The following is a 26,428-nucleotide window of genomic DNA, read 5'->3' on the forward strand; positions in this document are numbered from 1 at the left end:
TTTTATAAAAACTTTAACCCTTCTCTAGGTTACCAGTAAATTGAAGAAAGAAAACGCAGGTGAAAGTTGGGATTATCTGAAGTAAATTGGGCAAAGTTGAGATTGTTAAAGTGTATTCTTCCTTCTATTTATTACTTTGTTTTGTTTTCAAGCTTGCAACACACTTTTGGGTGTCATTGACCTTCTTGAATTCATATAGATAGTTTGACAAAAGTTAATGAGCAAGTAATTGTTGAATTTTTTATTTTATTCATTTATTTATATTTTTTTTGGGAGGGGGGGGGGGGGGAGGGAATTGTTTCAGTCATACTTGAAAAATTTGTGGATGATATTTCTTTCATTTGTTGGATTAGTTAGTTTTATCATATCATAAACCTGTACAGAATGGCTTTGTGAATGGGTTCTGCTATGAAAATGCTGGTGTTATGGTATTTTATGAGCTGTGCTGAATTACCTGGATAAACTATGACGCTTTCTTCAGTTTTCTTAAAATATTTCTAATTTTCAACTAGCTCTCTGTCTTCCATCCTTTGCTATCTTGCTTGTTCTTTGGATGTATCCTGTGACATTTTAACAATAATCTTCAGGCTTGTACTATCAGTGCATGTGGAAACTTTGCTGTTCTTGGGACAGCAGGTGGTTGGATTGAGCGATTTAATCTCCAGTCTGGGCTGAGCCGAGGTATTTACTTGGATAAGTCTGAAAGAAGGAGCTGTGGCCATTATGGAGAAGTTGTTGGAGTAGCCTGTGATTCAACAAATACATTGATGATCAGCGCAGGATATCATGGTGATATAAAGGTATATATACTTCTTCAAATTTAGTTTTTTTAATAACTTCCAATAGGCACCAGATTATGCCGAAAAAGTATCTTTACCTGAAACTGATATGGCTGGGCCTATACTCCTATTTGATAAGTTTTGGTCATTCCTTGTTCGCAAAATTTTCCTTTCTAAAAAACTGAAGAACTTTTCACAGTGGATGGCTTTGCATGATATCAGCAATCATATTTCTTTGGTAGAGTTTTTCTATGAACGCATACATCTATGCCTGATTTATTCCTTATATTGTGCACTGGTTTTGTTATCTTAGGTATTTCTAAGCTTCCAATACTAGGCGTTCACCCATGTTCTGGCCTTGTAATAAAGTTAACATCATCTTCTTATCTCTCTAAATTAAATTTTGCTGAACTTTCTCCTCTTTTTGTGAGCTGAGAGGGAGAGGGGCGGGGGTGTTGGGAGTGGGCTTGTGATACAGTTTCCACTTTAAAAAAAAAAATCGTTTTGAATTTAGAATCTGGATACAATTGTTATAGAGGGGCCAGGGATGATCATCATGTTTATGAATGTCTAGCCTTTAAACCCCATGTGATGCATGGGGCTAAATCTATGGAGAATAAGAATATAAAACTATGTTTGACTTAAGGTATTCTTTTTCCTGGCTGTACCTGGTTACATGATGTATGGATCTAATTTAAAGCGATATATGGCCAAAATTTATTAATTATAATTTAATCCCGGATATGGCCAAAGTTATGCTCTCTTCAATCCTATTTCTTCTTCTTATTTAGAATCAGGAAGTAAATAATGAAATAAAAATCTTTATGAGAGACAAATATATAATAGTGACTCTAAATTTTACATTAAATAATCTCACTTTTCAAAACAAAAAAAATTAAGAAAGAAAAAGACAAGGTAATTAATGTGGCAATTGGGAAAAAGAATGATGATAAATGTCGAGAGATAGGTGGTGTATGTTTTGATGTGGAGCAATAATGAATGAACTAATAAGAATAAACAAAGAACACCAAGATTTATGTGGTTCGGTCTACTCCTTTAGCCGGGGATTCGAGAGTTTTTTATCTTTATAATGGAGAAAACAGAGGAACATACAAGGAATCCTAATAATTAAACGGCTTAAAGATGTAAAGGTGTTAACAATATGATCATTCAATATGATCATTCACATCACTATTCATATTTGTGTTGGCAATTGATATGCGGAAAGATTTTCTTCATCAATGATACGTATGTCATTTTCTTGCTTTCTACTGTGATGATTTGGGTTCTGCATAAATTTTCCTAAAGGATTGTGTTGCAGGTATGGAACTTCAGGGGACGTGAGCTGAACTCCAGATGGGAAGTGGGATGTCCCGTGGTGAAGATAGTTTATCATAGACCCAATGGTAAGTGTACATTTGTTTCTTTTAGTTAATTATACCAACTGTTATTTTTGTCTTTCATTCCTCTATGTATGTTCCATTGAATTTGATTGCAGGATTCCAATTCTTTCAGGGTTGTTAGCTACTGTTGCTGATGATCTAGTGATCCGTATATATGATGTTGTGGCTCTAAGGATGGTCCGGAAATTTGAAGGCCATAATGACCGTGTTACTGATTTGTGCTTTAGTGAGGATGGGAAATGGCTTTTATCGTCTAGCATGGATGGAACACTTAGGATTTGGGATGTTATTCTAGCTAGACAAATAGACGCAGTTCGGGTTGATGTGGCTATCACTGCACTGTCTTTGTCACCCAATATGGATGTTCTAGCAACTACTCATGTTGATCAAAATGGAGTCTACCTATGGTAAGAGGAGATGGCTTCCTTTTAGATGTCCACGTATGAAACTAACTGTGAAGAATCATGACCTTGCTACACTGTTCACTGATTTACTAGGCTTGCTTGATCAGCTTGTGATATTGACTTAGAAATAACTTTTAAAGATCTTCAGTAAAATATAGCTATCGGCTTTAGCTGTTAATAGTAATACAACCTCCGTTTCTTTTTATTTGCAACAACGAGGTTGACACGGAATCCTACGTAAAAATTATTAAGGCTTGATTAGTAAATTATAGAGTATGTGATTTACTAGGTCGAAAAGAGAGTGGGGATGATTGCTAATCCACCATATCATCACCACCATCCACCACACCACCCACCAGTCACCCACTTGTACCCCACCTTAACCACCGAAGCAACTTGAAACCCCAATTGCACCCACCACACCTCCACTGAGATCCCAAAACTCACTTCTTACTCAATCGAAACCCCAGTAGATATCCCAAAACCCGCCATCCTACCCATCACACACCAACCAGTAATAATGAGATCATTGTCTTGCATCTTGAATTCGAACATTTTCTGTCAAAAATTAGCCCTAATTTTTTCCCCACTTTGATATTTTAGATGTAAAACTCAAAGTTTAATTTGATTGAAATTAAACACCAAAAAAAAAAAAACTCTATGAGAATTGTCGAAAATAGTTGGATCCTGAATTTCTGGCGACAAAAGACCACTGTTAGCTGGTGACTGCGTCAATGTGAGTTTACAGTGCGGATCAACTGGGTTCTAGCACAGTGAGAAGGATGGTTTCAAGTGGGAGGTAAATCAAACACCGCAAAGAGTTGCAGGCTAGGGTACAGTGCAATTGAGATTTGCCATGGCTGCTGTCCATATGAGATTTGCAGTTTAGGGGGGGGGGGGATGTGGAGGTGGTGGTGTTTGTGAGGGTTAAGGAAATATGCTGGTGGTGGTGTGGTGGTTGTGAGAGAAAAGTGAAGAGAGAGAAAAGTGGTGGTGGTGGCTGGGAAGGAGGAAAGAAAGAACGTGTATCAAGGTTTTAAAATTTTAATGAAGGATGAATTAAGTTAGGTTATAACATTTGATTAAATTTGCTAATTGAATCAACATAAGCTGTTGATAATTTCATTTAAAAATTTACTAAAGGAAGGAAAGTTTTATTATTGCATGTAATGTGTACTTTCCATGTATAGTATACTTCCTTCGTTTCTATTTAGTTGACGCGTTTGATTTAGGCACACATATTAAGGAGAGGAGAGAGAGTGAGAGAATGAAAAAGCAAGTGGGGTAGCTTGTAAATGCAAGGTAAAAATTTACCCCAAAAGGAAATGTGTCAACTAAAGAAAAAATATCCTAAAGGAATACATGTCAACTAAAAAGAAACGGAGGTAGTATGTTGCAAGTAAAAAGAAACGGAGGTAGTATGACCAATAAGCTGCTTCAATTAGCTTTAATTTCCTCTACCAATTGAAAAGCCAATTACCTATCATTTATTTTGTTTATTTGACAAAGTTAAAAGCTTCTAGTATATGTTGCAAATAAAAAGAAACGGAGGTAGTATGACCAATGTGCTGTCCCACTTGTTTTTCCATTTTTTTCGCAACCGATTGAAAAACCATTTACCAATCATTTATTTTGGTTATTTGATAAAGTTAAAAGCTAAAAGCCAAATTCAGTCTAGAAGCTTCTTAAAAACATTTGCGAAAAAAGGTCCATGGGAATGCAAGGTCTACTAAGAACATTGTGGAAAGCAGGGGATGTTATTGTACAGTTTGCATTAATAATTGCAGGTCATGGCCAATCATTTGTTTTGGTGATATTTTTCTATGTGTGTTACAGGGTGAATCAGGCAATGTTCACAGGTTCATCTAGTATTGATTCTTATGTTAGTGGGAATGACATTCGACATATCAATTTGCCATCTATTAGTGCAGCTGAAGGAAATAAAGTGACTGATTTTGAGAAAAGAAATACCCACTGTTTACATGTTAAAGAGACTGGCATAATGCAATTCGACCAGAAAATTCCTGATTTGATTACACTTTCGCTCTTGCCTAAGACCCAGTGGCAAAGCCTGATCAATCTGGACATTATAAAGGTTTGTTTTCTCCCTTCTGATTAACACTACTAATAAATATTTCTGGAAATACTTAAAGAGATGTTGATTTGTCATGATGCTTATTATATGATTACTTAGTATCTTGTGCTAATGTAAATCATTTGCGATTTCCAGGTTCGAAATAAGCCCATTGAACCTCCTAAGAAGCCTGAAAAAGCACCATTCTTTTTACCTTCAGTTCCATCTCTTTCAGGAGACATAATGTTTAAGCCTAGTGAGGAGACAAATGAAGAGTTGAAGGATAAAGATGCTGAGCAAAATTCTGATTATATGACTGATTTACTAGCATCGCCATTTTTGCAAGTGCTTCAGTCTGCAGTAGAATCTAAAAATTGTAAGTTTATACTTTTAATTGGCCTATCGCAGTACAAAGGTTGCTTTTATACCTCTGAGGAAGAGGAAACTATCATTGAAGTACACCCTTAAAATATTTTATCTTCTATAACTGCTCTTTCCAAATAAGCACTATTTTCACCCAAGATTTAGCAATTAACGCTTTCATATGATGCATGAATCCAGCTTCAAGTTGTCGATGGCCACTTCCAGGCATTTTGTTTCTTTTTTTGGTCTAAGTTGATTGTCGTGCCTGTATACAACCACTCCTCTCTCAGGCTAAAAAGCTGAGATGGGTAGTAAAAAAGATAGTTACTCAGAAAATAAAAATATACGAAGTATAAAAGGGGATCTTGTGCAATTTTATTCCTGGTCTAACCAGGAAACTAAAAATTCATTCGAGCCATCTAGCTATTTTGCTAAATGTCTTTCATGACATGCAGAGTATATCTAGTATGTAGTTACATAACTATGTGAGTGTGCTTGGGTAGAATCAAATTATTAATATCCTTGGAGGACTTTGACGTCTAATCAGGATATTCTTGCAGTTTCAGCATTCACCGATTATATTAAAGGTCTTTCTCCATCTTCTTTGGATATGGAGCTTCGGATGATTCAAATTATAGATGATGATGGTGAGTTCTCAGGGCTCAGTAAAAGACCAGAATTGCTCTCACTTGACATGCTTTTGGATTACTTCATTCACGAAATATCTTGCGGAAACAACTTTGAGTTTGTGCAGGCTGTTGTGAGATTGTTTCTAAAGGTTGGTTCCTGTCTTGGCTGATTTTATTTATCCTTGCATCTTGTGTTTTATACTGTTATTTATGAGGACCGTATATGTGGTTCTTTAGCAACTAGCACTTCTAATGTCCCAGCAATTTATTGGCAGCGTAGTGTGTAGTAACGGCCATGATCACTTCAGTTTTTGTCCTCCAGCTGATTATTTTGATTTAACTTGATTTTGCTGAAAGTTGTTTAAAGAGGCTGAGAACAGAGCCAAAGTATCCCCCTTCCCCTCCCACACACAAGTTTAAGCAATATATTGACGTAGTTTGGAGAAAATAGCCATGATCATTTTGTTGTCCTTAGATAATTAATGTTGAATTTAACTTATTTCTTATGACAGTAAACCTATATTTGCTGATGGACATAGCCAAACCATCCCCCAATACCCACAATTTTTTATTTTAAAAATTTTTACAGAATAAAAAAGAGAAAAGTATATATTTATGGCAGCATTGTTTGATGTTCTAGTTTTTTTTGAACGAAGAAGCTTAATTTTTTGGTTTACAGGGAAAATCCATTAGAAAACCTTAAAATAGTAGCTACACTTGAATATGTTTGTTTTAGCTTTCTTTTCATTTTTGTTGGAGATAAAAAGGCTTTGTTGATGTAGATTTGTTTTGAAAGTTTTCATGAAATTTTCTTTGCAGATTCATGGGGAAACAGTGAGATGTCAATCACAACTACAGGATAAAGCACAAAAGCTATTAGAAACTCAGTGTGCAGTGTGGCAGCGAGTAGATAAATTGTTTCAGAATGCTCGATGTATGGTTGCATTCCTTAGCAATTCACAGTTTTGAGGTTGCTAGAATCAGGTTATTTTTCAGTCTACAATTTTGAGGCTAACAGAGTTAGAGCATTTAGTTCTTCTGTCCTTGTATTTAGGTGGAAGTCAACTGCCATAATATGTCCATAGAGGGTTGCAAATTCATAGCAATCTCATTGTCTCGGAAACTCTTATTGTATCATGTAAGATATGACTGATAGGAATTTGCTTTGTAGTGGCAACAAGATGTATGTAAAAGCTAATCTGCTTTAGCAATTTTGAATATGCAAATTTTGTGCTATTGTAATACTCCTAACGTTTTTAAATACGTGCTTCACTTTTCATTTCAGGCTGTTTTTAGATACTTGCCCTATTTCCTTATTTGGAAAGCTTTTACAATATTTACTTCATTTCTCTCAACTAGTGTACCCAACATATTTTATTAATTTCATCGATCTCCTCTAATTCTCTTACTTACTTTTGCTTTTTATAATTTTTTTTTGAGAAATTCTCACTGGTGAACTCCAATTATTTAATTTTACAAGTGGTAAACATTCTTAAAATTAATTATCAATGTTAAACCCCAAATAGAATAAATAATTAATTGGTAACCTTAATAATGATTTAATCTAATTATTTAACTATAGTTAGGTTTTTTTTTTTTTTTTTTTTTTTTTTTTTTTTTTTTTTTTTTTTTTTTTTTTTGTATTGTAACAATAACATTTAACTATAGTTAGGTTTTTTTTTTCATTTTTTTAACAATTATACTAAAATAAAAAAATAAAAAAATTTAACCACCCCTTCCCCCACCAACTTCCAGCCCCTCCACCTCATCTCGGCGGCCGACACCCTACCCAACCATCGGCGGTCGACGCCCCTACCCAACCATTGGCGACGACGACTGTAATTTTCTCCCTTTCCCCTAGTTTTTCGGCCCCCCAAACCCAATAACCCATTCGAAACCACCCTAAAAACCCAAAACCACCCTAAAATCCGAAACCGTAGAAAATGGGTAGAACGAATTTCAGGGAGGTTTCGGGTTTTCGAATGGTTTGAGGGGGGTGATTAGGGTTTTGAGTGTCCGAAAAACAGGAGAGGGGTAATTTCGGGGAAGGGTTGGGGCGAATTTTGGGGTGGTTTGGGGTAGAGGTGGGTGTCGGATTAGGGAGAAATGGAGGTGGTTGTCGGATTTTGGGGCGGTTTGGGTCGATTTGGGGTAGAGGTGGGTGTCCGAAAACAGGAGGGGGGTATTGTCGACCGAGGGTGGGGGAGTTCGGGTGTTCACCGGCCGAGGGTGGGGGATTTCGTGCGTCGCCGGTGGGGGCCTAGCCGCCGGAAAAGGGGAGAGGCTGCTGATTGGGTGGGGGAGGGGTTTTTTTTTTTTTTTTTTAAAAAAAAAATATTTTTATAATAATTTAATTATTAAAAAAATAAAAAAACTAACTAAAGTTAAGGATTTTTAGTAAAATAACCCTTATCAATGGTAAGCAATAATTTAGGTTTACCATTGAATATAAAAATTGAAAACGTTTACCACTTGGAAAATGAAAAAGTTGGGGTTCACCAAAGAGAATTTCCCTTTTTTTTTTTTTTTTATTCTTTTACCAACTCTAATATCTCCATAATTTATAACTTTTTTTTTTTTTTTTATTTTCTTCTGAAAGTTCGTACATGGAGAAATGAAACAGAGGGAGTATGTTAGAACTTAGAAGCTCTCTAGTTGATTCGACTTTAGTTGAAGTGCCTTTTAACTCCTTACATCCTCTTCCATCAATAATAAAGTCTTAGTGTTAAAATGATTTAAAGGCTATTTCAACAAATGACATTTATACTATATATTAAAAGACGTTTATCTTGTCAAAAAAAAAAAAAAAAAAAAAAGACGTTTATAAAATTGTTTATGTACCACTTCTTACACCCGTATTACGCCACATCATCATTCAACAATCTCTACCATTATGCCACATCATCATTTAATTATCCAAATTAAATTAAAAATGTATACAAAGAGATTCAAACCTAAACTTCTTTGAATAAAAGCCATAAGCATTACCATCTTAGCTAGAATTAAATTATAATCTATGTTTCCACATTTATATATTAATACATATAGTACAAGTATTAGAATGTAATATTAAAAAAAAAAAAAAATCCAAAATGAGTTTTTGTAGTCATTGTTTTCAAATTTACCATGTAAGAAAATTATGAAGTACGTCTTTTAAAGCGTGTAATATAAAAACGAAATTATTCAAAGTATCACCCAGGGTAAAGCCCGGGTCACACACTAGTTGATTACTTTAAAAATTCACTAAATGCCTCAAAATTCACCAAATGTCACTGACAAACACTACAATGACACATCGTGTCATTAATTGCATATGAATGTTAGTTCCCTGTTAATGTAATTTTTATTTCACCAAATGCCACTACTTTGGAAAATTATCTCACAAAATGTCATTACTTTTTAAAATTCATACACAATAATAATTTATTTTAATGAATAAAAATAATACTTTTTTTTTCGATTTTCGTGACGAATATTGCTCGGGTAGAGTTTTGGGGTCATTTATTTCTCTTTATGGATACAAATTAAGCTCAAAATTGGCAAAAAAACATCGTAATGCTCTGTTATGGGTGTCGAGAAATATCTCGATTAACGTGTTGTCATTTTTTAACCATGAAAATTTATAGGGTTAAGTTTGGGGGTCATTTTGACTCTTTGTGATTTCAAATTAAGCTCAGAGTTGACAAAAAAAATGTATATGCTCCGTTTTGCAATTTTTCTGGCAAAAAAATTATGATCTCGACATACAACACGAGACATATATGTTATTTTTTTTTGTCAATTTAAAGCTTAATTTGAATCCATAGAGGATCTAAATGACCCCTAAACCTTATCTAATCAATTTTTCATGGTTAAAAAATAACGATACTGTAATCGAAATATTTTTTGACACACAAAACGGAGCATTTATGTTATTTTGTTGCTTATTCCGAGCTTAATTTGTACCCAAAAAGGTTCAAAATGACCCCCAAAACATTACCCGAATAATTTTTGTCTTGAAAATCGAGAATTTTTTTTATTAATTAAAATAAATGATTAATATGAACCAATCATATCATGACACGTGACATGATTTAATCTTAATGACTAATGGAGTTAACGGTTGTTAGTCATTAATGACATTTGGTGAATTTTTAAAAGCTCGATGGCGTTTGGTGAATTTTGAAAACCTTAATGGCATTTGGCGAATCTTTAAAGAATTCAGTGGTATTTGGTGAAATAGTTGTTGATTTAAAAATATATTGTCATAAACAACCGTATGATGAAAAAGGAAAAAAAAAACATAGCAAGATAAAAAGACTAAATAAAAATTTGGGAGAAAAGGTGAAAAAAGATGTGTAAAGTTAGAAATAGAAAATAGTGCGAATATAAATTTTAAGAGTTAGAAACAAAACATTAAGGGTAGGACCGTAGGATCATTAAGCTATATATAATTTTAAGCTCCTCGCCGGTGTCCCAAGACAAGTGGTGCTGCTCAAGCCACCGTCATCAGAGCAACATATTGTCTCTAAACTCGTTCTCAATACTCACATCTTCTCCCATCCGCACTTCAAAGATTGCAATGACCAATCCTTCATAACTCGAATTACCAATTCCTCAACATCAAGTGAAGATAGCATTCTTAGTTTCTCTTTAACTCCATCTAAAACCTCAATGGAACAAAAATCAAATTGGGGAGGAGGTTCAAAATGCAAACTTGTAGACACCCATTTGTGTCTCCCCAAAAACCAAACCCGGTGATGAATACTTTTCACGTCGAATCATAATTGAATGAAGTGAAAGTGTTGAAAGTCTAGTGTTGCGGTTAATTTTTATTAAAATCCTCTTCTTTCTGTTTTCGCAAACCTATTTTATGAAAATAGCCAATCCAATTTAGTTGGGTCCATGACAAGGGTCCAATAATAGTGTAGTTGGGCTGGGCTCAAAAAGAGCTTTCCAACGATATACTATAAGCCCAATTCCGATGAATAATGAGGAAGTTATGGCCAAATTACTAAACTGGGTCCGGTTTTATCTTTTTATGCGGCCCAATGATCTAGAGGAGGGCCTATTATGCATTATCATTCCTAATGCAATTAGGATTGATTATAGTCTTCTAGAATCTTCTAGAAGGTTCTTTTGAATTCTAATGTGATTAGGATTGATAATTAAGTTTTATGAGTTTTATTTGGAATAAAAGAAGTGTTTTAAATGAAATTACGATTTTACCCCTCGTACGGACTTTTACGCTTAATTTTATCAAAAAAATAGAAAACGTGTGGAAAATCGCCTGCAGCATTGAACGCCAGGCTGTCGCCGCTGCAGGCAGTTGCGGCGACAACATCTAATTTATTCCTTTGCAAACCCCGATTCTTTTTTTTTTATCTAATTCGGACTATTTTCATTATAAATAGTGTCCTTAGACCTTCATCAATTCTTAACTAGAATTCTCTAATTCTTCTCTTCTCTCTCTTAAGCAATACTTCCTCTGTTCTTTTTTACTTGACCTGTTTCTTTTATCACGCTTGTCAATGCAAAACTTTAATGATCAATAACTTAAATTCTCCATAAGTAAAAATTATAAAAGTTATATATTATGATACTACTTATTGAGAAGAATCCAAAAAGATCATACATGAATATATTTTTCCTTACATATTATTCACAAAATACGGTCAAAAGAGGGGTGGTGAATAGTGTAAAAGTCAAAGCGGGTCAAGTAATAAAGAACAGAGGAAGTATAACTTATTCTCTCTCTCTTTTTCTAAACCAACCCTTTTTTTCAAACAAAATTCCGCATTCACAAGATCTAGACACACCTAGCATAATTCAAAGTTGTCTTTGCCCTAGACGTGAAAGGTTTGGTACTTCTAAGGGTTTGGTCCCAAAACTCTATTTCAATTATTTAATTTAATTGTTTGATTTATTATTTTCCTTGAAGTTAATAACATGTGTATTTTGTTATAAGAAAAAGGTACAAAGCATCCAAGTAAGTACTTTAATTGTTTTATTGATATTATGATATAGAAATCATGATTAGATTGTTATTTTAATTCCTAGTATCATGTTAGGGTGTTTTATTGCTTCATAGTATCATGTTTAGGGTAATAACTAAAAATTCCTAATATCAAGTATGATTGCTGTGATGCTTTCTATTTTCTTTCCTAATAGCATGTTAGTATCATGTTAGGGCTAAAGCTTTGATCTTTGATGTTTAGTGACATGTTAGGGTTTGTTATTAATCTTGTTAGTATTATGCCTAGGATCTTGCTATTAATATTATGCTTTAACATGATTATTTTTATTATAATTGTTATGATTATTATAATGATTATTATTATGATTATTATGTTGCTTGATATTTATTGTTATTTCTTGATCACACCTTTTATGCATGTTTAAAGGGAATTTGTACTTGTAATCACACTTAATAAGATAATTAATAATCTTGTTTAGGGTTAATATGATTATATATCAAGTGATTGCCAATATAGTTTTGTTTGTGCATTAATATTCAACCAACATAGATAAACATGTTTAGGGTAAATCTATTGATTGCATGTGACAGGCTCAAGTCGTATCACCCAATCAAAAGTAATTCCTAAATCCTCTAACTAATGCAGATAGGGAAGTAGGGTCAAATCCACAGGGAAACTGGTCTTTCTATTCCTAATCAATTAAAGCAATCTAAATTATTAAGTAACAAAATAATATTATGATGAAAGGAAACTAAACTACGGAGAGTAAAAGTAAAGAAGCATAAGAATAGAGAAAATCAATGAATAAAAGACCTAGGGCATAGGTTCACCAATAAATAACATTCCAGGGTAAAACATAATAATCAAACATCAATGCATCAATTAATCAGATCATAAAGGGCTTTCTCTACGTATTACAATCACAGAATTAATCTACCGGTATTAAATTTCATCTCTCGAATCTCGACTTAACCATTTATAAATTAACCTGCCTATTGAAACTAGACCTAAACATCAATTCTTATCTCTCGAATATCACGAATCAATATTGTCAAACTCATGCATAAAAGATCTGGCCTAATCTAGTCATAGAGCATTAAATCAATCAATAGGAAATTAATCTAGCATTGATAATCAACAACAATAAACTACCTCTTCATATTATTTATGGATCCCCACAAACCCTAGAAAGGAAACTACTTAGACATAATTAAATATAAACTAAACAAAGCAATCAAAGAAGACAAGATGAAAGAATTAAAGTAAAATAAATGAGATTAAAGTAGAAGAAATCGTTACAAAAAATAATCCGAATTAAGGAGTTGAGTTAAGTACAAAGTTGTAGAGAGAAAAACTAATTTAAAGCTAAGTAGAGAGAGAAAGTCTAAGAGAAGAAGTAAGAAAGAGTAAAAGAGATACTAAGCTTGCTTAATGAAATCGTATTTATACTAAGCAAGTAATCCTAAACTAAAACAAACTAAAACGACGCTTAAAATCTCCGAATGCTGACACGCGCCCGATCGGGCCCACCTTTTTGCTCACAAGTACATCTCTCGCGCCCGGCCGGGCGCGAGTTCGGGCGCTAGCTACTGCTACAGTACTCCGCCCCGCCCGGCCGGGCGCGCCTTCGGGCGGGAGCTCTCTTGGCCGGGCAAGGCCACTTGGGCACAATGGACTCCTCGTTTGGGCTTGTAATTCCGGCCGAAACCAAATATCCTCCTTGGGTCTTGAATACTCGGTCCAATTGCCTCGAAATCTCAAATGCTAAGCCCTTAATCACCGGTTCGATGACTCTAACTGGCCTTGGGCTATAAAAACTGGTCGTGCTCCTCCAATGCTCGTAGATACTCCATAATATCTCGGGAAAATGCTCTAAAAGTGCAAATCCCTAAAAAAGTCAAACAAATCTACGAAAACACTAGAAAACACCAATTAGTTATAAAAGTGGCTCTAAAGAGACAAAAACACTACTAATTATGACCAAGGGACGGGGGTAAAATACTATATAAAATGGACATATCAAACTCCCCTAAGCCAAACCTTTGCTTGTCCCTAAGCAAAGATCTCATCAATGAATAAATAAATATGCTTCACCCCAAAAAGTAAAAATCAAGCACAAACAATTCAAGGTAAATCTAATAAACACGCTTCAACATCAACCAATCTCATCCATCCAATTACTCTTCCTCCCTAACAATTGTCAAATAGAGCAAACCACAAGAGCATATAGAATTCAAGACTAGTGCTCACACACTCAACTCTCATTTATGTGGCGAGCAAAAGATGTACTCGATCGCTCTCCAACCAACCCCTTTAATGTGAACAATGCCCTCCCAACTCACACTCTCGTGTGTTTAAAAAGATAAGCACTCAACCTACTAGTCGACTCGAAATATGTCAAATCATAACTTTCATTGATAAACAACACTTTCACATCCACACAACTCTATGCACAAAGGTCGGAAGGTCTTTAAAGCTTGTAATGTAAGGCTAGGGTAAAGGGTAGGAAATATTTGGGAAAATGTGAGAGAAAAGCAATGCTTAAGGGAGCAAATCCTAATAAAACCAAGGTCAAAAATAAATGATGACCAATCATCTCCAACTTACTCAAATCCAATAAAAGTTCACCAAATACAACTCCAAACATAAACAACAATCCCAACACTTACAAATTTCACTCATAAAGATATAATAATGTAACACTTGAGGGAATAACAAACTTTAATTCTTTAAACTTGATTTTTTTCATTGAAACTCAAAGTTTTTTTCTTTCTTTTGATTAACCTTCACTTAAAACACTTGAACTCTTTTTTTTTTTTTTTTTCCATTGTAGTTCACTTATTTTTTTTCTCTTGAACCTCTCTTTTTTCATATCATCATACTTTATTTTTTCAAGAAAATTCAACTTTCAAACTCATCAAAAATAAACTATGATCAAGAACAAAATAACTTCTCAAACATCCAAATTGTGCAAATATTAAGCACACTACAAACTCCCTCGCCTCACTCACTAATAGCTCCCTCAAGCCAAGCTTGGGACTAGTAACCAATGGGGCAAAATAGGCTTGTAATGTGGCTAATAAACAACAAAAAGTCAAGGCAACAACATGGGTAGCAAGAAGGGAACAAATATATCTAAAATCATCTGAAGGCTACCTAAAAGATCGAACAAATGCATTCGTCCTCCACAATGTGCATAATAATGAGTCATATAAACATTACTTATAGTTGCAAACCAATACTCAAATTCATTGACATACTAGGAACTATCACACATTTCCTAACCAAATCAACTAGTCAAGCACTATATTCACAAGCAGTTGGACAAAATTGACGCATGTTAGGACATCTAAGCAATCAAACTTCAAATCATGATCAACAAATCCATAATTCTTATCATCATATACCAAGAATCAAAACAATATTTTTCAAGTATGGGGCACAGGGAAGCATGATTTACAATTCATTGGAATGTATTTTTGGATTTTTTGATTTTTCAATTTTTTTTGTATTTTTCATAGAAGAAAGCAATAAAACTAACCTAGAAAGCAATAAATCTAATCTAAGAAAACACACAAAAAACAAAAGAAAAGAAAAGAAGAAAGATACCAAATCCAAAATCTCCCCCAAGCCAGAATCAGACAATGTCCTCATTGGCTCGGGAACTAGCCCAACATGGCTAATCCTCATCATCTTCATCCATCGAGGCGAACCCTCCTCCTTCGCTGCCACCTGCACCACCTGCTCCAGAAGAGCTACCACCAAAATAGTTAGTGTGAAAACTCCCCCCCGGTGGTCCCCCAAAAGGAAAGTCCTGGCCGTACCCATGGAAGGTAAAATAGTCAATATAAATACCATGGGTAGTGGGATCCCTATCGTATCCCTGGGGTGGAGGTTAAAACCAGTCAGGGTAGATGGCATTGTCGGGAATGTTGCCTCGACGAGCATAATCATCATACATAGGGTAGAGGGCTCTACCCTGGTTCCTCTCAAGGTACCCTAATCTATGGTCTATGGAGCCTACCATCCTCCTAAGGTCTGTGTGGGAATGCTCAATACGACCTAAAGCCTGACCTATACTCTGGAGGTCCCAAACTGGGTCAGAGTCACCATGGGGAACAGAGTGAAACATGCGAGGTGGTGAAAACACTACCTCGGGCTTAGGCTGGGGTGGTGGAACTGGTGGTGCTTGCCCCCTAGCGTGGGCAACTAATAGGTTATACGTGTAGGATGCTTGCCCGGGGGAAAAAGCGGTCAAGTCAGGACTAGGCAAGGGAAAGATAGGCAATAGCTGCTCAGTCCTTGTCCTAATACACCAGTTGGGGGTTTGCAAACCATTTAATCGTACCCAACCCAACTCCTCAAAGTATCTAGCAGTCATGTAGGTATCCGGTCAACAGTTAGTCATCTGGTGGGGTCCACTCTCAACAAAACCGACCTTTTTAACTGCTATCCTAGTGATCAAGCCTCCTAAACGAATAGGGGGTAATAGATTGGGTACTGGCCGTGGCATGTCTACTCAAATGGTGGATGATGTATCTACCTATGTTCAGTTTACCCAACCCATACACATAGTGTCCAATAACAACTAGTTCGTTGGTTTGGGCGTTATGAGGCTCGTACCTACCAAGAAAACAACAACCTGCAAATCTTTGCCAGATTTTTGGGACAGGGTGAAGGATAGGTTTTGTACTAGCATGTTGGGGGTCGGGGGTCGGTAAACTAGTTAAAATATGATAAATATCACCCATTTTATAATCAACATGCCATTGATGGGGTAATTCAGAATTCAAATAAATTTTTTTACAAAATTCAACATAAGTTAAACTAATATTCCTATTGTTCAACCTAAAAAATAAGTTCGGCCCATTTCTACTATTTACAACTTTCAAAGAGGACAAAAATTCGCACGTTAATTCACGATATGTAGGATAATGCATGTCAATAAATTTTCTCATTCTTATATCGTTCAAAAAACGTTTAACAAAATCATATAAACCATAAGATTCAAGGGTAGGGCGGTGTAACCACCGTGAAGGAATTACCTCACGCCCGCAAAGGTGTTCTAGCCGTTCTTTTTGCTCATGGGTAGCAATTCGGATTGTCGGCCAATAAGGAAGCTGTAAATCCGGATCATACTCCTCCCTTGAACTAGAACGCCTCCCAAAGATCGACCGGGACCTCTTTGTAGCCATAATAGAAAAATGGGTATGAAAATATTTGATTGAATTTGGGCAAATTTGGTATAGAAGTGAAGAGGGTGAAGAGAGGATTAAGAATATGTAAGAATTATTGGAGTTGGGTAAGAGATGGAGAGGGAAACTTAGAGAGAAGTTAGAGAAAATGGAGTTTTAGTGAGAGAAAGAATGGAGGAAAAAGAAAGAAATGAGAAAAGAAAGAAGGAAGAAGAAGAAAAAGACGGGGGCTGGTGTTGCGCCCGGTCGGTCGATCTGATATTCGAAATTGAACTCCTCTCGCGCCCAATTGGGCGCCGTTCGCCCGGTCGGGCGATCATTCATTCGATTTTCCTTCAACTCTCGCGCCTGGTCGGGCGATCAAAATCTCAATATTTCGTCAATTCTCGCGCCCTGTCGGGCGCCCTTCGCCCGGTCGGGCAAAAAGTCATGAATTCGAACCCTTAGTCTCGCGCCCGACTGGGCGAGCTTCGCCCGGTCGGGCCCGAGACAACTTTAGTACGGGGGGTATTTTTCCTCTTTTCTTTAAATTCTAACCAACTTTTTTCCTTAAACCTGTACAGAAACTCAATAAACTCATTAAAATCCCTCCTCTCTCCTCTCACAAGAAAAAGAAAGAAATATTAGTCTAAAAAGCAAGAAAATACGGGTTGCCTCCCGCAAAGCGCTGATTTATCTAGGTCCTGCACGACCTTCTAACCAAGTATAAGAACTAGGACCCTTGCCCTAACGCTTGGTCGGGTGGTTTCTCACCCGGTCGAGCGGTGTTTAGGCCATGACGCAGCTTCCTGACATACGCTGTGGGACGCCAATTCACCTTATCTGGTGGATTCTCCTTGACTTGGAATGGGGGTTCTTTAATACTACACACTAGAGATCCCTTTTCGATCGATGGTTGCTTCAAATTGTCACTAGATTTAGTAATTGCAACTCGATCTGGCGGAACACTTACTGTAGGCTCAATTTCCATAGTTTGCTTGTTTAATTCCACCTTCTCATCTTCAAAGCCAAGACCAACAATGTAGAGGGCTCTTTCTATTGCATCAACTTCCTTTTGCCATTTGTCTATCTCATCTGTAGAAGATGCAACACAAGATACCGCCTCCAAGGGATCTTTTACAAGAGCTTGGGGCTTGTTTGAATAATTATGAACCACATTAACACTAAAACACTTATCCTCTGTCATGGGGCTTTTAGGGGTATTATTCAGATTTAAAGTAATTTTATCGTCCCCTACTGATAGTGTCAATTTGCCACATCTCACATCTATAATTGCTCCTGCAGTGTTAAGGAATGGTCTACCCAAAATAATTGGGGTCTGCATATCCTCAGCCATATCAAGAACAACAAAATCATCAGGTATATAAAATTTACCTACTCTAACAGGAACATCCTATAAAACACCTAAGGGGTATTTAAAAGAACGGTCGACCATTGTAGAGTAATATTATTAGCTTTTGATTTACCTATATTTAGCTTGGAACACACAGACAATGACATAACACTAACGCTAGCACCAAAATCACATAATGCATTATCAATCATTAGGTTGCCAATATGACAAGGGATAGAAAAACTACCCGGATCTTTCAGTTTAGGTGGAGATTTATTTTGAAGTACGACACTACATTCTGCAGTGAAAGCTACTGTCTCTACCTCACTAATAGACCTTTTTCTAGTCAATATTTCCTTCATGAATTTTGCATATGCAGGAATTTGTGTAATTAATTTAGTGAAGGGAACTGTTACCTGCAAATCTTTAACCATCTCCTGAAACTTACCAAACTGCTTATCCAAATTTGTTTTTAAGTGAGGATTGGGGAATGGATGTTTGATAACTAGCTTTGGAGCATTACTGCTTACTGCTACCTTCCCTGGAGTCGTACCCTACAATGTATTATCAGAAATATTAGTACTACTCTTTAGCCCTACAGGGCTATTAGCTACATTGTCAGGTTTAATGGAATCAAGCTAAGATTAGCTTTATTTATTAAAACAGATTCATCATATCTGGGCATAGGGGGGCCTTCATAGTGTGAACCACTCCTTAGAGTAATTGCATAAGCTTGATCCGTAGGCCTGGTTGGCTGTGCTGGCAGGGCTTCGGCTTGTAGAGTAGTAGAAATCTGCACAATTTGATTATCTACAGTTTTATTATGTGCTATGATCGAATCAATTTGGGCATCTCTACTCTCCATGTGCTTCTACATACTAGCCATCATCATTCTAATTTCTACCAAAGCAGGGTCGGAAGATGAGGAGGGTTGTTGTGATTGGTTCTTCTGGCCAGCGTTGGGGTGGTAATATTTCTGCTGAGTTTGTTGTGGCGCCTGAGATTCTTGTGGAGGTGGCGGATTTTGAACATTGGTGCTCTAGTAGGAAAGGTACGGATGATTCTGGTACCCAGGATTGTAGGTGTTGGAGTATGGGTTATTTTGCCTATAAGCTTGAAAGACATTAACTTGCTCCACGGAACTCCTGCAATCTTGTTCCCAATGACCTAAAATTCCACAATTTTCACAGATTGCCTCATTATCATTATTATTAATTGCAGAAACATTAGCTACATTAGCAGTGCTAAGATTATCTAATTTCTGGCAGATAGAGGTTTGAGCTTGCAAAAAGGATACAGAGTTAACACTATGCTTCCCCTTGTTAGCAAAGCCTCTGGGATTCCCATATTGGGAATTATGTATCGCCATATCTTTGATAACTTGAACTGCATCATCAACATTGAGGTTCATAAACCTCCCACTAGGTGCAGAATCCAAGATTATTCTAGATGAATTTTCAATCCCGTTGTAAAAGGCTTGGATTAACTGCCATTATGCCAGATTATGGTGGGGGCATTCTCGTTGTAGGACCTTGAACCTCTCCCAAGCCTCATATAAAGTTTCATCGGCCTCTTGGGAAAAGTTCTGAATTGCACTCCGTAGTACAGCTGTTCTCTATAATCCCCCGTATTTTTAAATATTTTATAAATGAAAATTTATTTTATTTATAATATTTATTTGTTATTTTTCATAATTTAATTTCAAAAGTTTCAAATTATTAATCTGGGTCGAAAATTATTGAACAAATTATTTTATGCACCTTTATTCTACAATTTATGTCCAATCACACAAGCCTAACCCATTTTTTTACTTAATCGACCCATTATTTTTTTATGAGGCCCAATCTTTCTTTTTACCCTACAATAATTCCTTCTTATAAATACCCCATGAATCTCCAAAAAATTTCCCACACAAAAAGGTTAGTCTTATTTTCATCCTCCTTTGTTTCATTATTTTGCTTAATGTTAATTTAATTGTTTTGGGTTTTGATTTTAGTATAAAGATTATATTTTTAGTATAAAATTATATTTTAATGGTATAAAGATTATAAATTTCAGATTATATTTATGTTATAAATTTCATATTTTATGAATTATAAACCTAGGGTTTCAATTTATTGAAAATCATGATTTTAGTGTTTTTATGAACAATTGATTTAGGGCTTTTATAGTAATGATGTTTTGAAATTTTGGTGATTATAACTACTGATTAGTTTAACTTAATTCCAGATTATTTTGAACACATAGATTCGTGTTTTAATTTTTAGATTTTCGTTCGTTAATATTAATCCCGTTTTAATCCCGATCAGATTCTGAACTCATCCGATTTTGATGAAAAAGTAGTGTTTTCCATGTGGAAACAACGTTTTAAGAAAGACTCACTATCTCTGGTAGTAGTGAGAACCACCCTCTCGTGGCCAAATTCAGCCTCTAACTATGATTTTCGGGCAGTTTTTGATTTTAACGAAGTTTTTTTTATACTTAAAATATTATCCTTGAGTTTGATTAATAAAATTAATTATGTTTAAAGTTAATTAAGCATAAATATATGTTTTTATTGAAGTTTTAAGTGTTGGAAATAGTTTCTAAGTACTACTTTTGATGTTTTATAAAGAGGGTTCAATCACCCATTAAAAAGGGAGATTTTTAGGGGTTTTTATATAATTTTCAGATTTTTATTAGACTTTGAACTTGCTGTAATTTCATGTATAAGAGTGTATTTTAAGGTTTTTATGAAGAAAATTTAAAGAACTATATATAAGCCTTTAATTTTAACTAAAGGGAAGGTTTTAAAGTGTTGTTTGATTTGGATTTTGAAGGTTTTAAAGTAAGTTAGTATTGCTGTAAATTTGATTGATTGGGAATTGATTGAGACGTTATTATTTGGCTTAGGAGAGGAGTTTATTGAAGGTGATTTCTAGTTAGTAAAGTGGGATACCAATTCGTTTGCTCAAGGTACGTACGAGTTACGAAACCTTTCTTTTAGGTGCATGTTTAAGGACGGATCGAGAACTTAGTATCATGTATAGGATTGACTGGGTTAAATTGTTTGGTTATACATTGTGAATTTCAAATGATGTGCACTATTTTATAATGCAAGTATTATTTGTGCTCTAATTATGCAAGGTGCGTTTAGAGGCAAAGGTATGTGATTGGTAAAAAGATTAATTTATTACTCATTCATTATTATGCAAACAGGATGAGTAAAGGAAGGATTTAAGTCTTATAAGACGAGGTTAAGGTTTTAGGGTGCCTTATGCACTCAAGGTGTTTATACACCGAGGTAGTAAAGGATTAAATAATAAGTGTTTTTTGTCACTAATAAATCAAGAATTGAAATTGGAAACTTGTCTTGTTTGATTAAATTGTGTTTAGAATGTTTGTATTGTTATGCATATGAGTCATCACCAAGTCTAAACCTGTAAATCACGTAAAGTGCAAGATGGATGAGCAATAAAACTCTGGATTGGTGCACTTCTGGAGTAATGACAATCAGGGGTTGGGGTACATGGGGTATTAGCCGTGTACTTTTCTCGAGGCCGTCTGATCTACGAGTCTCTTATTTCAAATATTTTTCAAAACTAGGAGTTAGGTGATATCTCATACTAACTACGGTCACGAAGTCGCTCCCGTGGTCGTTGGATGTTTATTGATGTTTCCGAAAGGAGGCATGGGGTTTTTCTTTTATTGATGTTCCAAATGGAGCATGGGTTGGACAACCTTGTCTATTGCGTAATCCAATGAATAAAAATAATGATTTACCTATTATTAATTAATGGAGTCTTAGTAATATAAATAGTTGAGTCGTGTGTTGAGTCTATAATTTAATGATGCATGATGATTGATTATTAGTAGCATGTTATGGATTTCTTAATTTATTTTGCAGCTTGTATGTACTCAGCTTTGCTGATTGCGTGCTTTGTGTGTCTTTCTTTGGTCATGGACTTCGCCTTTCAATGACCCTGTGACGATCCAATTTTTACACTTGTAATATTGGGGAGCAGAATTACCACAAGTTATTACACATGCAGCATTCATCAGGGTTGTGGGATCTTGAGTAGAGAGTTGGTTGTTTGCATTTTATTTCTTTTGCAAGTTTGAATTTATTTTAATTCGATTTTATTCGACACTATTTCTTTTGGGTTTGAATTTATTTGAACATTGAATTTAATCACTTACTACTTTTATTGGGTTTTGAATAAGGGCCTTAATGGTTCCAAGTTGTATGACTTAATTTGGTTTCATTCGTTGGTTTTGAAACTTATTTATAACTGATTTAGTTTTTCCGCTGCTATTTTCTGATAAAGCCTTAACGTTTGAACACGTGGCGGTAGCACGCCAGTAATTCTCTTGAATATTGTTCAGGATCCTTACAGGTTTAAAGAGAGAATTATTGGGGTGTTACATTCTCTCTGCAGGATAATATTTGTTATAAAAATTCAAAACAAGAGTTTCCCAGTTAGTTATACCAAGTGCAGTTCTATTTAATCCATTAAATCATAATTTGGCTTTCCACATAAAGAGAAAGGAAAAAGAATCTCCCTGATTTGGTCTTGTGTGACCCCAGCTTGCCTAATGGTATTACAGTACAGACAGTAGTCTGCAATATCAAGATTTGAGTCTTCAGAAATTACGTTCTTTGAGACAAGAAGAAATAACCTAGACTACAGAAAACAATTAGAAATAAAAATAAAACCGTTTCCCCGGCAACGACGCCAAAATTTGACAGGCTCAAGTCGTATTAACCAATCAAAAGTAATTCCTAAATACTCTAACTAATGCAGATAAGGAAAGTAGGGTCGAATCCACAGGGAAACTTGTCTTTCTATTCCTAATTAATTAAAGCAATCTAAATTATAAAGTAACAAAATAATATTATGATGAAAGGAAACTAAACTACGGAGAGTAAAAGTAAAGAAGAATAAGAATAGAGAAAATCAATGAATAAAAGACCTAGGGTATAGGTTCACCCATAAATAACATTCCAGGGTAAAACATAATAATCAAACATCAATGCATCAATTAATCAGATCATAAAGGGCTTTCGCTACGTATTACTATCACATAATTAATCTATCGGTATTAAATCTCATCTCTCGAATCTCGACTTAACCATTTATAAATTAACATGCCTATTGAAACTAGACCTGAACATCAATTCTCATCTCTCGAATCTCGAATCAATATTTTCAAACTCATGCATAAAAGATCAGGCCTAATATAGTCACAGATCATTAAATCAATCAATAGGAAATTAATCCAGCATTGATAATCAATAACAATAAACTACCCCTTCATATTATTTATGGATCCCCACAAACCCTAGAAAGGAAACTACTTAGACATAATTAAATATAAACTAAACAAAGCAATCAAAGAAGACATGATGAAAGAATTAAAGTAAAATAAATGAGATTAAAGTAGAAGAAATCGTTACCAAAAGTAATCTGAATAAAGGGCCTGTTCTGATTGACTGAACTTAGCTGAACTAAACTGAACTGAACTGAACTGAACTGAGCTGAACTGAACTAAACTGAACTGAACTGAACTGAACTGAACTGAACTGAACTGAACTGAACTGAACTGAACTGAACTTATTAATTAGTGATTTTTAATTACGGACTAGTGATCTTTGATTATTTATTGATTATTTTTTACTATACATATGTGTATATACAAATGTACATATTAAAATATTTACGAAAAATATACTATATAATTATAAAATTTATGGAAAATATATTAAAAACTTGAAACCTCTAAACATTTTAAACACATATACTATTTAATTTAAAAATAAAATAGTATTATGACAAAAGAACACAAAACACTTACATGTATCTAACCCATTTAAACAAATTTAAAAAAAAATATATTTAAAAAAAAAAAAGAAAAGAAAAAAACATGAAAAGCTAACAAAGGCAACGACCCAACAATCCAACACCCTAACCCACTCTCTTTAATGTTGTTATTATTATTATTATTATTATTATTATTATTATTATTATTATTATTATTATTATTATTATTATTATTATTATTTATTGATTATTATTATTATTATTTATTACTTATTAATTATTATTAATTATTATTATTATTATTATTATTATTGTTAATATTATTATTTTTATTATTATTATTATTATTATTATTATTATTATTATTATTATTATTATTATTATTATTATTATTATTATTATTATTATTATTATTATTATTATTATTATTATTATTATTATTATTATTATTATTATTATTATTATTATTACTGTCGTTTTAATAAGAGCTTAAAAGAATGAAATTTGGCTTTATATCATTAGCAATATCATTAGACATAAATTAAGATCTGAACTGAACTGAACTGAACTGAACTGAACTGAACTGAACTTAACTGAACTGAGCTGAACTGAACTGAACTGAACTGAATTTCAACGGAAGAGAACAGGCCCTAAGGAGTTGAGTTAAGTACAAAGTTGTAGAGAGAAAAACTAATTTAAAGCTAAGTAGAGAGAGAAAGTCTAAGAGAAGAAGTAAGAAGGAGTAAAAGAGATACTAAGCTTGCTTAATGAAATCGTATTTATACTAAGCAAGTAATCCTAAACTAAAACAAACTAAAACGACGCTTAAAATCTCCGAATGCTGACACGCGCCCGATCGGGCCCGCCTTTTTGCTCACAAGTACATCTCTCGCGCCCGGCCGGGCGCGAGTTCGGGCGCTAGCTACTGCTACAGTACTCCGCGCCGCCCGGCCGGGCGAGCCTTCGGGCGGGAGCTCTCTTGGCCGGGCAAGGCCACTTGGGCACAATGGACTCCTCGTTTGGGCTCGTAATTCTGGCCCAAACCAAATATCCTCTTGGGTCTTGAATACTCGGTCCAATTGCCTCGGAATCTCAAATGCTAAGCCCTTAATCACCGGTTTGATGAATCTAACCGGTTCTGGGCTATAAAAACTGGTCGTGCTCCTCCAATGATCGTAGATACTCCATAATATCTCGGGAAAATGCTCCAAAAGTGCAAATCCCTACAAAAGTCAACCAAATCTACGAAAACACTAGAAAACACCAATTAGTAATAAAAGTGGCTCTAAAGAGCCAAAAAACTACTAATTATGACCAAGGGACGGGGGTAAAATACTATATAAAATGAACATATCAGCATGTTAGTCAGAAAACGCACATGAATACGAGAAGAATAAAGTAGAGGCCTATTTATTAGGGCAGGTTCTTTCTCTTTTAGATTGGATTTGTACCTTCATCCCTGAATTTCCAGTCTTGGTTCCAGACCTATTGGAGTTAACGATCTCTTAGATCGTTAAGGGGTGTAAACTTCACCCTGTGGACGGTTTACAAGTTCCTAAAACTTGTTGGCGACTCTTTTTCTCTAGCTTCCTTCCCTTTGGACGCCACCGTACATTAGTGTATGATCATAGTGGTGTTCAAGTTTGGGGTAATTCTTGAAATATTCCCTACAGTTTTTGGCGACTCCGCTGGGGTGGATTTCTATTTTAATTCCTGAAATTTATTTCGTCAATGATTTAAAATGAGTGGATAAGACTTGAAAAGTTCTAAGTATACGATGTGCGTAATTTTGATTAACATTATTGTCATATGCATAAAAAAGGTTCTCATTGGAAAGACCATCCGTAATGAGTAAAAAACATAGTATTTTTACACGTAGGAAATTTGAGGAATAACTTGCACAACTAGAATCGAAATAATGTTGCGAAAAACTGGAAAATTCAAGAACACAGACAGCTGTTGAGGCATGTAGGAACTGGCGTTTAGAAAACAGAGCCTGTCGCCGAAGATATGGCTCTTTCACCGAGCGACAATTCTGTCTCCAGGCGACAGGGATCATATCCCGGCGACAGTCCCTGTTGGCTAGAACTGCGTTATTCCAATACCGAGCCAGAAATATGCATTCTTATTTCGACCAGTTCTAGCACTGTTGGCTCGATTCTACTTCCTTATTGAGTTTTTCTCACATCTCTGAAACCCATATGTGTTTTCAACATATGGACATAACCCTCTGGGAATTCATGCTCCATCTACCTGATTGAACGCTCTGAGCAACAAAGGGTTCATCCGAGAATGTTGAATTCACCAAACCATGGAAGCGAGTTTTACTCGCGGGGTCCCATCCACTAGCGCCAACCCTTCCAAAGGTAAGGCTTCCGTGCGGTGCATCCGGACTCATAACCGTGGACCCTCTTTGACTAACCCATATCCCAAAATTTAGTGAACTAGAGCTATGGTTAGGTTGCAAACTCATTGCATCATATTGTGCCT

General features: G+C 35.2%; 1 protein-coding gene and 1 non-coding gene across 3 annotated transcripts in view; both read left to right on the plus strand.

Annotated features, from left to right (window-relative positions):
* LOC145556826 (U3 small nucleolar RNA-associated protein 21 homolog) overlaps window positions 1-6,931 on the plus strand; it is a 33,506-nt gene extending 26,575 nt beyond the window's left edge. The window contains exons 12-18 of one of the 2 annotated variants that reach the window (XM_081618480.1): window positions 588-800; window positions 2,101-2,185; window positions 2,295-2,589; window positions 4,423-4,681; window positions 4,817-5,036; window positions 5,584-5,670; window positions 6,472-6,931. In XM_081618480.1, the coding sequence (XP_081474606.1) occupies window positions 588-800; window positions 2,101-2,185; window positions 2,295-2,589; window positions 4,423-4,681; window positions 4,817-5,036; window positions 5,584-5,670; window positions 6,472-6,515 (1,203 nt within the window). In that variant the 3' untranslated portion in view covers window positions 6,516-6,931. Of the gene's footprint in view, window positions 1-587; window positions 801-2,100; window positions 2,186-2,294; window positions 2,590-4,422; window positions 4,682-4,816; window positions 5,037-5,583; window positions 5,802-6,471 lie in introns of both variants that reach the window. The other variant, XM_081618477.1, reaches the window with a different exon arrangement.
* A 12,705-nt stretch (window positions 6,932-19,636) lies between these two features.
* LOC145566164 (small nucleolar RNA R71) lies at window positions 19,637-19,743 on the plus strand. The gene has a single exon (XR_014095372.1). It is a non-coding gene; the product is annotated as a small nucleolar RNA R71 (small nucleolar RNA).
* Window positions 19,744-26,428: the final 6,685 nt, after the last annotated feature.

This window comes from Chenopodium album, chromosome 1, assembly GCF_948465745.1.
Source record: "Chenopodium album chromosome 1, dcCheAlbu1.1, whole genome shotgun sequence".
NCBI lineage: Eukaryota > Viridiplantae > Streptophyta > Magnoliopsida > Caryophyllales > Amaranthaceae > Chenopodium > Chenopodium album.